General features: G+C 62.8%; 4 protein-coding genes across 6 annotated transcripts in view; 2 read left to right on the top strand and 2 right to left on the bottom strand.

The window, feature by feature from the left end:
* RPS2 (ribosomal protein S2) overlaps positions 1-310 on the bottom strand; it is a 3,427-nt gene extending 3,117 nt beyond the window's left edge. The window contains exons 1-2 of one of the 2 annotated variants that reach the window (XM_011962430.1): positions 295-310; positions 5-116 (exon numbers count right to left, since the gene is read on the bottom strand). In XM_011962430.1, coding sequence (XP_011817820.1) covers positions 5-113 — 109 coding nt within the window. In that variant the 5' untranslated portion in view covers positions 114-116; positions 295-310. Of the gene's footprint in view, positions 1-4 lie in introns of both variants that reach the window. The other variant, XM_011962429.1, reaches the window with a different exon arrangement.
* A 2,093-nt stretch (positions 311-2,403) lies between these two features.
* Positions 2,404-4,459, top strand: RNF151 (ring finger protein 151). The gene is made up of 4 exons (XM_011962428.1): positions 2,404-2,432; positions 2,817-2,962; positions 3,243-3,339; positions 3,946-4,459. Exons 1-4 carry the CDS (start codon positions 2,430-2,432, stop codon positions 4,435-4,437), a joined length of 738 nt encoding a protein of 245 aa, XP_011817818.1. The 5' UTR covers positions 2,404-2,429; the 3' UTR covers positions 4,438-4,459.
* A 623-nt stretch (positions 4,460-5,082) lies between these two features.
* On the top strand, positions 5,083-11,943 carry TBL3 (transducin (beta)-like 3). 2 transcript variants are annotated; one of them, XM_011962426.1, is made up of 22 exons: positions 5,083-5,241; positions 7,074-7,125; positions 7,214-7,309; positions 7,393-7,440; positions 7,552-7,693; positions 7,777-7,861; positions 7,942-8,112; positions 8,200-8,275; positions 8,357-8,450; positions 8,539-8,720; positions 8,818-8,959; positions 9,066-9,124; positions 9,221-9,324; positions 9,823-9,970; positions 10,062-10,292; positions 10,369-10,439; positions 10,527-10,683; positions 10,755-10,813; positions 10,956-11,059; positions 11,145-11,216; positions 11,304-11,462; positions 11,543-11,943. In XM_011962426.1, exons 1-22 carry the CDS (start codon positions 5,201-5,203, stop codon positions 11,674-11,676), a joined length of 2,427 nt encoding a protein of 808 aa, XP_011817816.1. In that variant the 5' UTR covers positions 5,083-5,200; the 3' UTR covers positions 11,677-11,943. The 2 variants fall into 2 exon arrangements, with proteins under 2 accessions (XP_011817816.1, XP_011817815.1); XM_011962425.1 differs by having other exon boundaries at positions 5,122-5,241; positions 7,074-7,309.
* The window catches only part of NOXO1 (NADPH oxidase organizer 1), a 2,958-nt gene continuing 2,657 nt past the window's right edge, over positions 11,910-12,210 (bottom strand). The window contains exon 8 of the mRNA XM_011962473.1: positions 11,910-12,209. Within this exon, the coding sequence (XP_011817863.1) occupies positions 12,048-12,209 (162 nt within the window). The 3' untranslated portion in view covers positions 11,910-12,047. The remainder of the gene's footprint in view (position 12,210) is intronic.

Genomic DNA, 12,210 nt, shown 5'->3' with positions numbered 1-12,210 from the left:
CGACCCCGGCCCCGGATGCCACTGCCGAAACCTCCGCGGAAGCCACCGCGGTTCCCCATCCCAGGGCCACCAGGGCCTCCGGGCCCCCCCGCTGCACCGGCGTCATCCGCCATTTGCTGGAGAAAACGACAAGAACCAAGCAGTCAGTGCGGCCTAGGCATCTAGCAGCGCCCCCCAAGACCCAGACAGGGCCTCCCGCCCAGGAGCGCGGACTCGGGAGCCTAGACCCGACTCGATGTCCGCGGATTCCCGCCGCCCGCGCCGAGACCCGCAGCAGCACACACGATGACTCACGTGTTTTCTCGGAGAAGAAGAGCGAGGCCTGCTGGGAAGCAGGTTTTATACCACACCAAGCGCCGCGAGACCTCCGCTGCCCCGCCCCGGGCGGGAGCGCGCCCAGCTCCATAAGGCAACCTGTGATTGGCTCCGCGGTGCGCCGCCCTCACCGGGCTCGGCGTGCTGCTGCGCGTCCGGCCCCAGCCGCGGCCTGGGCATCTACACCACCCGAAAAGCGGCTAGAAACGCCCGCGCGTCTTTTGCGCTCCCCTCTTCGCTCAGGTAGGTCGTGCCGCCTTCGCCACCGGTATCCCGCTGGTGGTCTTGGAGACCGGCGTTGGTTGAAAATCACCCCCGGCTTTGGCCGTGGCCGCGGGTGAGATTCGACGCCCAGAGCCTCCGGGGGCCTCAGCTCACCGCGCGCTGCTCCGTGTGCGGCGGTGAAACCCAGGCCCCGACAGGCGCCGCGGCCTCCCCCCAGGTGTGGCCGCTCGCGTGGTCTGGCCCCTGACTGCTGACCCCGGCTGCCGACCCCTAACCCCGTTTTCTCTCCGCAGGACACTGGTCCTCCCACGCCTGAGACCGACGTCGCCAGGACCGCGGGGTCGGGGGGACTCGGCTGTTCCCGATCTTTCAAATAAAGCTGTTTGCCTAACTCACTGCGTGCGGGTGTTCTTGGGGTCCCGACCCGCCTCTCAGCCTAGCAAGTGCATCTGTTGACGCTGTGGCGGAGAGAACCCTAGCGAGATGCCTCCTCGTCTTTCCTGGCCATCCCAACGCCGCGTTGGACACAAGGATAGGATGTGGGAGGTTGGTAGGTGACATGTAAGGTTCGACGCTTAAGTGGCGGAGCCAGATTGGGAACAGTCTTGTGGCCATGCGCGCCTCAGGTAAAGTGCCCTGGCCCAAAGGGCGCCAGGTGGGGCCAGGAGAGCGCTCGCAAGGATGGGAAGTTCAGAGGCTTCCAGTGACTTCCTTGTGAGACCAGCTGAGATTCTAAGGGATTTGACCAACTAGGCCTAGATGAACTCAGCGACCCAGTGGTGCTAGGCTGGAGTGGATCAGACACCTGGTTTGGGAGGCTGGGCCCCCTGCTCTGGGGCAGCAGGTTACCCGGGAGTTTAGTTCTCACTGCCTTGGAGCTAGCCCCTGAGTATCAGATCCTAAGTGAAGACCCCTAGTGGGTCAATGCCTAAAGCCCTGGAACACTAGGAGCCCTAGGAGCTGCAGCCCTCTGGAGAGAAGAGGGCGGCGATCCCTGTGATCCCACTGAAGCCCTGGCCTGGGGGAAACAGCTCCATGAAGCTTGGTTCATCTCAGCTCACTACAGCTTCTGCCTTCTGCTTTCAAGCAATAATGCCTCAGTCTCCCAAGCAGCTAGGACTACAAGCAGCTGCCACCACGCTCGGCTAATTTGTCTGTATTTTTAGTAGTGATGGGTTTTCACCATGTTGACCAGGCTGGTTCGAACTCCTGACCTCAAGTGATCTGCCTGCCTCGGCCTCCCAAAGTGTTAGGCTTACAGGCATGAGCCACTGCACCCAGCCCTGTGACTTTTTAAAGAGGTGGGGTCGGCCGGGCGCGGTGGCTCAAGCCTGTAATCCCAGCACTTTGGGAGGCCAAGATGGGCAGATCACGAGGTCAGGAGATCGAGACCATCCTGGCTAACACGGTGAAACCCCGTCTCTACTAAAAAGTACAAAAAACTAGCTAGGCGAGGTGGCGGGCGCCTGTAGTCCCAGCTACTCGGGAGGCTGAGGCAGGACAATGGCGTAAACCCGGGAGGCGGAGCTTGCAGTGAGCTGAGATCCGGTCACTGCACTCCAGCCTGGGCGACAGAGCGACACTCCGTCTCAAAAAAAAAAAAGAGGTGGGGTCTCACTGAGTTGCCCAGACTGGTCTCCTGGGCTCAAGTGATCCTCCTGCCTTGGCCTCCCAAACTGCTGGGATTACAGGTGTGAGCCACTATGCCCGGCTACCTGTGATCCTCCACAGAAGGCAACAAGGGCTGGGCTGTACAGTCTCTGGGCCCTGAACCAGGGTTGTGATTGGCTTGCGCTGCACAATGCTATTGTGATGTCAACCCACACCCACTGTGAAATGCAGGCTCCTGAGCTCTGGGGGCCTGTGCAGCTGCTGTCTAGACACAGATCATGGTGAGCCTGGGGTCCTCTTGCCTCCAGCCCTTAGATGTGTGCCCAACTCCAGAAACCTGCCGAGTTGTTCAGGGATCGACCCCCCTGCACTTGGAAAGGGTGGGCAATGGGTCACAGGCCCCCATATGGTACAAGGAAACCTGGAAGGCTCTGGCTAGGTCTGATTCCAGGCTAAGGCCCCCGTCTCCAACCAGGGATTAGTAGTCCTGGGGTGGGGGGCCCTAACCCCTACAGCTGCCCCCTCAAAGTAGGTGCTGAGCCAGCCCCTCTACTTGAAGTTCTGTGGCCCACCTCCCCGCCCAAAGCTTGCTAGGCTGTTGCTGGGTATGTGGACCAGGGACTGGATCACTGTCCCAGCCAGGTCCTGACACCTGGCCTTTGCAGAGAGGCGGGTATGATCTCAACCTCTTCGCCAGCCCTCCTGACAGCAACTTTGTGTGCTCCGTCTGCCATGGGGTTCTCAAGAGGCCAGCAAGGTTGCCATGCAGCCACATCTTCTGCAAAAAGTGCATCCTCCAGTGGCTAGCCAGGTGCCACCGGGTACCCAAGGGGCTGGGGGGGTAGGAGTGAGACTGGGGGCCATTGCTGTGGCCCAGAACAGAGGGGAAAGTCAGCCAAAAGACTCAGCCACGGAATCTCCCTAAACTAAAATGTGTATACCCCGGCCCCAGCCTCGGAGCTGAGAGCGCCCTGTAATATGCCCTGTGCCTCCTCCAGCTGATGAAAGGACCACCTGGGTCACCGAGTGAGAGCTTAACCAGGGCTCCCTTCCCATTCCCAACACTCACCCCTACTCATGCCTCCTTCCAGACAAAAGACCTGTCCGTGCTGTAGGAAAGAGGTGAAAAGGAAAAAGATCGTCCACGTGAATAAACTCCGGAAAACCATTGGCCGCCTGGAAGTCAAGGTAGCTCAAAGTACCCACTCCCCCAACCCTCGACCCTTCTCACCCTTGTAGGGGTGGGGCAGGGCCAGGAGAGGGGGCAGGAGAATCCTATCTTCAGAGAGAAACAAGTGCAGCCTTGGGAGGACCAGACATGGCTGAGTTTGAATCGTGGCTCTACTGCTTAGTTGCTGTGTGACTTTAAGCAAGTCACCTAACTTTTTCAAGCCCGGGGGGTCTCAGCTGTAAAATGGAGATTATAGAGGACTCACAGAGGATTTTCAGAGGCTCTAGTGCCTGGTGTGCTGGCCACTACTCTCTAGCCCCCTAGTTTTACAGATGGGTAAACTGAGGTTAAAAAGGAAAGCTGGGCATCCACACCACTCACCAGACCAACCCAACTGTGTACCTTCCAGTTCCCCAAGCCTCAGGCCTCACCCCTCTCCTGGAACTTCTAGCTTCTTCCCACTTCCAAGCATTTGCCCCAATGATCTCTCCACCCACTCACCCAAGTCAGAAAAGTGTGGGAGGCTCCCGGTTCCCTGGTTCCTGGTGAATGGAAAGCCAGGGGTGGGGGGTTCTGGGGGTGTCCCGCCTGATTTCTTCACACGTGTTCTTCTTCACCCTCAGTGCAAGAACGCCAACGCTGGCTGCATAGTGACGTGCCCCCTGGCCCATCGCAAGGGGCACCAGGACTCATGCCCCTTTGAGCTAATGGCCTGCCCCAACGAGGGCTGCACCTCGCGGGTGCCGCGTGGGGCCCTGGCAGAGCACCGGCAGCACTGCCAGCAAGGATCCCAGCAGCGCTGCCCCCTGGGCTGCGGGGCCACCCTGGACCGGGTCAAGCGCGCTCGCCACAACTGCTACCGGGAGCTGCACAATGCCTGGAGCGCGCGCCAGGAGCGCAGTCGGACCCTGCTGCTGTGCCTTCTGCGGCGCGTGCGCTGGCTGCACCGAGCCACCAGCGTCGTTCGCCGAGAGCTAGCGGAGCTCAGCAACTTCTTGGAGGAAGACACCGCTCTGCTGGAGGGCACCTCACAGGAGGAGGCCAAAGTCGCCCCAGAAGGCAACGCTGGGGCTGAGGTGGTGGGGGAGCCCAGGGCCAACATACCTTGTAAATAGGTCAATAAAAGCGGAGCCCAGGCCTGCCTGCCTCTGTGCCTGCGGCCCTCATAACTGTCACCGGTGCATCCCTGCCGCCCTCTCCAGGCATATGCTTGCTCTCTTTCATCTTTTCTTTTCTTTTTTTTTTTTTTTGAGACAGAGTCTCGATCTGTCGCCCAGGCTGGAGTGCAGTGGCGCGATCTCGGCTCACTGCAACCTCCGCCTCCCGGGTTCACGCCATTCTCCTGCTTCAACCTCCCGACTAGCTGGGACTACAGGCGCCCGTCACCAAGCCCGGCTAATTTTTTGTACTTGTAGTAGAGACAGGGTTTCACCGTGTTAGCCAGGATGGTCTCGATATCCTGACCTCGTGATCCACCCGCCTCGGCCTCCCAAAGTGCTGGGATTACGGGCATGAGCCCCCACGCCCGGCCACGAATGCCTTTTTATACTGTTATCAAAGAGGCAGGCCACCAGCGCCGCCACCAGCGCCGGTCTACCCTCACCGGACCGCGAAGCACCCTCAGGGCTCATGGCCCTCCCCCCAGGCCGGAAACGTCTCCGCCCGCTTCCGCTTCCCGATGCAGCAGCCACTGCCCGAAGCAAAGATGGCGCCAAGCGCCCGGCGCCGGTGGGGACGTCACAGGGGTCGCGCGCGGTGACGCCATCGCAGCGCGCCGAGAGCGTGGAGTTCTGTGAGGAGTTCGGTGCTAATCTCCGTCACGCGGGGGCCGCTGCCGGGGCCCTAGCCGGTTTCAGCTGGAGCGGCGGCGGCGGCAACATGGCAGAGACCGCGGCCGGAGTGGGCCGCTTCAAGGCCAAGTGAGCCCGGAGCGTTGGGGCCGCGTGGGGAGGGAGCTGGGTTCGCAGCCGGCATAGCGGAGGTGCGCGTGGGGTGGGCACGCGTTCTGGTCCGTGGAGGCGAGAGGCTGTGTGCGCGCCGGCTCGCGGGGTCCCGGACGCTGCGGTGATACCAGGCGGGAGAGTCGACCCCGACTGCTTTCGGGGAGGACGGCGATCGGAGCCTGGCCGCCGGGAGCAGCAGCGTGGGCTCATCGAGAAGCCGGCTGTGGGTGGAGTGGGGGCCAGAAGTCCCGATGAGGGGAGGAGAGGGCTGAGCCTAGGTCGGGGCTGGTCCCGGGAGGCGGCGGGAGGCGAAGAACCACCTCTGAGCAGTCGGCCTGGGGACGTTCTACCCGCGATCTCTCTTCTCCAGGGAGCAGGTAGACAGCAGGAGAGGGGCGGGTCTGCAGAAGCCCAGGAGGCCCTGAGTTCTGTGCCCCGTCACTCCCCAAGCCTTTGTCGAACAGCAGTACTGGTGTCCCTGCCCTGGCAGCGCAGCCTCAGGGGATTAGCGTTTCCGCTGGCAGCTATGGGGATTTGGTTGTGCCAAGCACTGGTAAAGGAAGGGCCCAGGCTGGCAGCACCGCCATGGGAGGGTCAACTCGGTGCGGGGACTCAGGGGCTGCTTTCGTTTTGGCAGTCAGGCTTCCAGAAGCGCAGTGAGCCAGACCTCGACATCTGGGAAGAGAAGCCCAGGCCGCATACAAGGAACGGGGGAAGATAGGAAACCCGTCCCAGAGGCTGGGACAGGAGCAATGGGGTGCACTGTGGGCCATGGGAGGGAAGGAAAGCAAAGGCAAGGGTGGCAGAAGCTCTTCTGGGCAAGGTCTGGAAGGTGTGTGGGCAGAAGGGAGGGTTTGATGCAGGGCAGTGACATCTTCAGTTATGTTCTGAAAGGTACCTGACAGCAGGGCGAAGAGGTAGGTAGGGGAGGCCGGGAGCAGTGGCTCACGCCTGTAATCCCAGCAATTTGGGAGGCCAAAGTGGGTGGATCACGAGGTCAGGAGATCGAGACCATGGTGAAACCCCGTCTCTACTAAAAAAATACAAAAAACTAGCTGGGCGCAGTGGCAGGTGCCTATAGTCCCAGTTACTCGGGAGGCTGAGGCAGAATGGTGTGAACCCGGGAGGTGGAGCTTGCAGTGAGCTGAGATCGCACCCCTGTACTCCAGCCTGGGTGACAGATGGAGACTCTGTCTCAAAAAAGAAAGAAAAAAAAGAAGAGGTAGGTAGGGGGCCCAGTGAAGAGGCCAGAGTGGCTGACCAGAGGCTGCGATGGCCTGGACCAGGTGGAGGCAATGGAGAGGGAAGGAGGAGGGGCAGGAGTGAGGTCACAGAAATGACAGCTGCTCGTGGGACCTGGGCTCTGGGCAAGCCTGGGGATGAAGGGAGGAGCCAGCGAGGGGAAGAGGTATGCCAGACCTCAGGGATGAAGACACTGGGAGGATGTGCTCTGGGCTGGCTACCCAGGCCTGGCCACCCACGGCCGGCAGGGGTGTCCCCAAGGACCCCCCTGGCTCCCACTGGGGAATCCCTGAGAATCCTGGGCTGTTGGGCTGACTCTTCCTGACACAGGCCCACCCCCTGCTGCCTCAGGGATCACCAGCCCAGGTCTCCACTTCTCAGTGACGGGGGTAGCAACAGCCCCCTGCAGTACTGCTGGTTCCACCCCACGCCCTGTCTCTGCTGTTGCCCAGAAACTCACGGGCAGGGGACATTGGGGTCACCTCGAGAGGAGCACCCAACACAGGGCTGGGCCTTGGGGACTGAAGGGGTGGGTGGTGCTCACTCGCCTTCTGCTCTCCTTCTAGCTATGCTGTGGAGCGCAAAATTGAACCTTTCTACAAGGGTGGAAAAGCACAGGTACCAGCCTGGGGAAGGGCAGGGGGCGGGCAGCCAGAGACCGTGGGGGGTGCTGAATGTTGCCTGGCTGAGACCCCTCTGTCCCCAGCTGGACCAGACTGGCCAGCACCTCTTCTGCATCTGTGGCACCAGAGTCAACATTCTGGAGGTGGCCTCGGGGGTCGTGCTGCGGAGTCTGGAGCAGGTGAGGGTAGCCTGGATGGGTGAGGGGTAAGTGGAGGGGGCAGCCCACTCACACCGTGCTCTGCACACCACTCTTTCCCCTAGGAGGACCAGGAGGACATCACTGCCTTTGACCTCAGCCCTGACGATGAGGTACACGGGGCGGGGCCTGGAGGGGACCTGCTCCAGCGCCTTCCTCCCAGACTGAGTCCAGGAGGCTGTGAGCAGGGTATTGCCCCTCTGCTGACCTGTATCCTCCCCCAGGTGCTGGTGACAGCCAGCCGGGCATTGCTGCTGGCTCAGTGGGCCTGGCGAGAGGGCAGCGTTACCCGCCTGTGGAAGGCGATACACACAGCCCCCGTGGCCACCATGGCCTTCGACCCCACCTCCACGCTGCTAGCCACAGGTAGGGCCCTGCAGCACAGGTGGGTATCAGGCACAGATGCAGGGGCTTTGGGCATTCCACTCCCTCACCTTGCTTCCCTGCAGGTGGCTGTGACGGGGCTGTGCGCGTCTGGGACATCGTGCGGCACTATGCGACACACCACTTCCGAGGCTCGCCCGGTGTCGTGCAGTGAGTTGGGCGGTGGAGGGGGAGGGCAGAGGCACCGCGCAGGCGGCACAGCTCACCCGTCCTGCCCCATCCGCCCGCAGCCTAGTAGCCTTCCATCCGGACTCGACACGCCTGCTGCTCTTCTCCTCAGCCGCGGATGCCGCCATCCGCATGTGGTCACTGCAGAACCGGTCATGCCTGGCTGTGCTGACTGCCCACTACAGCGCCGTCACCTCACTGGCCTTCAGCGCCAACGGCCACACCATGCTCAGGTCAGCATGGGCCCTGGTACAAGGGGGAGGCTTGGAAAGTGGGGGCCGAGGCTAAGACTTGACCTGAGGTTGCTGTTGCTACCCCAGCTCTGGCCGTGACAAGATCTGTGTCATCTGGGACCTTCAGAGCTGCCAGGCCACAAGGACCGTGCCTGTGTTTGAGGTGGGGATGCCTGGAGGCCAGGGCTGGTTGAGTTGGGTGGGGAGGGGCATGACAGCAGTCCGTGACCCAGTTCGTCTCCAGAGCGTGGAGGCTGCTGTGCTATTGCCAGAGGAGCCCGTGTCGCAGCTGGGTGTGAAGTCCCCAGGCCTGTACTTTCTGACAGCCGGCGACCAAGGTGTGTCGGGCCGGGACACAGGCAGCGGTATGGGGTTGGGGAAGGCCTGTGGACCTGAGTCTCAGCAGCCCTGTCCCCACCCATACAGGCACTCTGCGCGTGTGGGAGGCAGCTTCCGGGCAGTGTGTGTACACGCAGGCCCGGCCGCCGGGCCCCGGGCGGGAACTGACTCACTGCACCCTGGCCCGCACCGCCAGCCTGCTCCTCAGCGCCACCGCCGACCACAACCTGTTGCTCTATGAGGCTCGCTCCCTGCGGCTGCAGAAACAGGTGCACACTTGCCCTTGCTCTGTCTGGAGGCTGCGGGCACCAACCCTCCTCTTGCACAGGTCCTGGCTCACATCTCCTGCCCCCTGCCGCCCTGCAGTTCGCTGGCTACAGTGAGGAGGTCTTGGATGTCCGGTTTCTTGGGCCCGAGGACTCCCATGTCATTGTGGCCTCCAATAGCCCCTGCCTGAAAGTGTTTGAGCTGCAGACGTCAGCCTGCCAGATCCTCCATGGCCACACAGGTGAGTGGGGCCAGCCCACCTGACACCCTGGGACCTGCCTGGGTCCCTTGCTTGCTTCCCTTCCCCCATCTTGCTGTGTGACCTATACCTCCCCACAACATCTCAGATATCGTCCTGGCCCTGGATGTGTTCCAGAAGGGATGGCTCTTTGCCAGCTGTGCCAAGGTGAGGCACCCTGAGAGGTAGGGGCAGAGGCACCAGGCGGGGAGGCCACGCAGTAGGCCCATGGACCAGCCTCTCTCCTCAACTCCCTGTCCCCAGGATCAGAGCGTCCGTATCTGGAGAATGAACAAGGCTGGCCAGGTGATTTGCGTGGCTCAGGGTTCCGGTCACACACACAGCGTGGGCACCGTCTGCTGCTCTAGGTAGTGAGTCGGGGCTGGGCCCAGGGGTGTCGGGGAGGTGGAGGCCCAGGCCTGCCAGCAGGGGCTGCCACTCAGGGAGCTGAGGAGGCAGCGGCAGCTTTGGCTTGCTCTGAGGGTCCAGCCCAGAGATGTCGAACAGAACAGGACAGGAGAGTCCCTACGTGCCTCGAGGGCAGTCCTCAGAAGTAGCCCCGGCGAAGTGGTTAAAGGGAGGGAAGGGCATTAGGCAGAGAGAACGATTCTGCACGAGGCCCAGGTGGAGAGGTGACCCCTGCATGTAGGCCTGGAGTCCTGTGGCTGGGGCTGAGTCACCAGGTGCTGCGGGTGGACAGTGTAGACAGGGTGTGATCCTACAGGTGCCTGGGGGTGACCCAGGCCAACCCGCATCCTGGGACGGTCCCCGTGGTCTGGACCGTGGGCTCCCAGGCTGGCCCTGTGGGGAGCTGGCCTCAGGACTGGCCGGGGCTCAGCTGTGTCTCCTCTCCTGTTGGGCCACAGGCTGAAGGAGTCCTTCCTGGTGACAGGCAGCCAGGACTGCACTGTGAAGCTGTGGCCTCTTCCCAAAGCCCTGCTGTCCAAGAACACAGCCCCAGACAACGGCCCCATCCTCCTGCAGGCCCAGACCACTCAGCGCTGCCATGATAAGGTGACTCCATAGCCACTGGGGTGGGGGTGTGGCCAAGCCCTTGCTGGCCGGGGAGGGGGGGTGCTGAGCCACCACCTTCTCCCATTGCCAGGACATCAACAGCGTGGCTATTGCCCCCAACGACAAGCTGCTGGCCACAGGCTCACAGGACCGCACGGCCAAGCTCTGGGCCCTGCCGCAGTGCCAGCTGCTGGGTGTCTTCTCAGGTCACCGGCGTGGCCTCTGGTGCGTCCAGTTCTCTCCCATGGACCAGGTGCTGGCCACAGCCTCAGCTGATGGCACCATCAAGCTCTGGGCGCTCCAGGACTTCAGCTGTCTCAAAGTAAGCGGCGATCCAGGCCCTCCCCACCTCTCGCCCGGTGACATCTCATGCCCTACACCCCCCCCACCCTTTGCAGACATTCGAGGGGCACGATGCTTCTGTGCTGAAGGTGGCCTTTGTGAGCCGTGGCACGCAGCTGCTGTCCAGGTGAGTGGTCTGGGGCAGGGCAGCGATGGGGTGGGGGGTGGCGGGGTGACCTGCCTGATGCTAAGCCTCTCCCCACCCCAAACCCAGCGGCTCGGATGGCCTCGTGAAGCTCTGGACCATCAAGAACAACGAGTGTGTGCGGACGCTGGATGCCCACGAGGACAAGGTCTGGGGGCTGCACTGCAGCCGGCTGGATGACCGCGCCCTCACTGGGGCCAGCGACTCCCGAGTCATCCTCTGGAAGGTTGTGGGCCCCAAGGGCAGGGAAGAGTCGGGGTGGAGTGGAGGCCCCATCTGACCCCAGTCTGACCCCAGGATGTGACCGAGGCGGAGCAGGCAGAGGAGCAGGCCAGGCAAGAGGAGCAGGTGGTCAGGTAAGGCCAGGGCAGTGGCACCCCTCCTGGCATCAGCCCTGCTCTGTGCTGTAGGGAAACAGGCTGAGCACCAGGCTCGCTGCCTGCTGACTCCGATGGCTCTGCCAGCAGCCCTCAGTGGCCTCTCCTCCCCTCCCCGCAGGCAGCAAGAGCTGGACAACCTGCTGCATGAGAAGCGGTACCTGCGGGCACTGGGCCTGGCCATCTCCCTGGATCGGCCCCACACCGTGCTGACTGTCATCCAGGGTCAGTGCTCACCGGGGGGCAAGAGGCTGGGTCTACAGACCACTGGGCTCTGCTTTCCCCAGCTCAGCCTTCCCTCCTCCCACAGCCATCCGGAGAGACCCTGAGGCCTGTGAGAAGCTGGAAGCCACCATGCTCCGACTGCGGCGCGACCAGAAAGGTTGGGGGCCGGTCAGGGTGGGTGGCCCGGCGGGCAAGGGCCAGTCATGGCAGATCGGCAAGAGGATGAGGGTCCTGTTGCCCACAGAGGCCCTGCTGCGCTTCTGCATCACGTGGAACACCAACTCGCGGCACTGCCACGAAGCCCAGGCCGTGCTGGGTGTGCTCCTGCGGCGCGAGGCCCCCGAGGAGCTGCTGGCCTACGAAGGCGTGCGGGCAGCGCTTGAGGCCCTGCTGCCCTACACTGGTACGTGGGCACAGTCTGGGGTTGGGGGATCCTGGGGGGCGTGTGGACTACTCCCCTGACCTCCTTCTGTCCAACCCCAGAGCGGCACTTTCAGCGGCTCAGCAGGACACTCCAGGCCGCCACTTTCTTGGACTTCCTGTGGCACAACATGAAGCTGCCTGTGCTGGCGGCCACCCCCACACCCTGGGAAACCCATAAAGAAGCGTTCCCCTAGCCGGTCCGGTCTCTCTCCAGTCCATCCTGAACCCCTGGAAAACCCATAAAGGCCGCTCTCCCAGCCCTAACGCTAACCCTGTCTCTCTGGACTCCAGTCCAGCCCCTACCGTGGCCAACACCCTACCTAGCCAGCCAGAAGGGCACTGGAGCTGACGGTCTCGGCCTTACCAAGCCCATCCCGCACCCTGGCCTGGCAGAGATCTAGCCCGCGGCTCCACACGCTTAGACGGTGGGGGTCATTCAGAACAAGCTTTACTCAGAGGAACAGCAAATACCCGCCTCCCGACCTGTTGGCCAGGGAGATCCGCCCTCCGCACTCCTCCCCGCCCTGGGACGGCGCGGTCCATGCCCCCATCGGGATCCTCGCGCTCACCGCTCCGCAGTAGGATGCGGCACAGGCACAGGCCCCACGCATCCTCGAGACGGGCTCTGGCGCCCTGGGCGCCGCTCCAGGGCCCTGCGTGTGACGGTGCAGCAGCGGCTCTGGATGGCGCCCGGCGAAGGTCGGGTGGGCACGGTGGGGGGAGGGGCG

Source organism: Colobus angolensis, unplaced genomic scaffold (assembly GCF_000951035.1).
Source record: "Colobus angolensis palliatus isolate OR3802 unplaced genomic scaffold, Cang.pa_1.0 Scaffold59, whole genome shotgun sequence".
Classification (NCBI taxonomy): Eukaryota; Metazoa; Chordata; class Mammalia; order Primates; family Cercopithecidae; genus Colobus; species Colobus angolensis.
The sequence above is the reverse complement of the archived record's forward strand: the minus strand, read 5'-3'. Positions and strand labels throughout refer to the sequence as shown.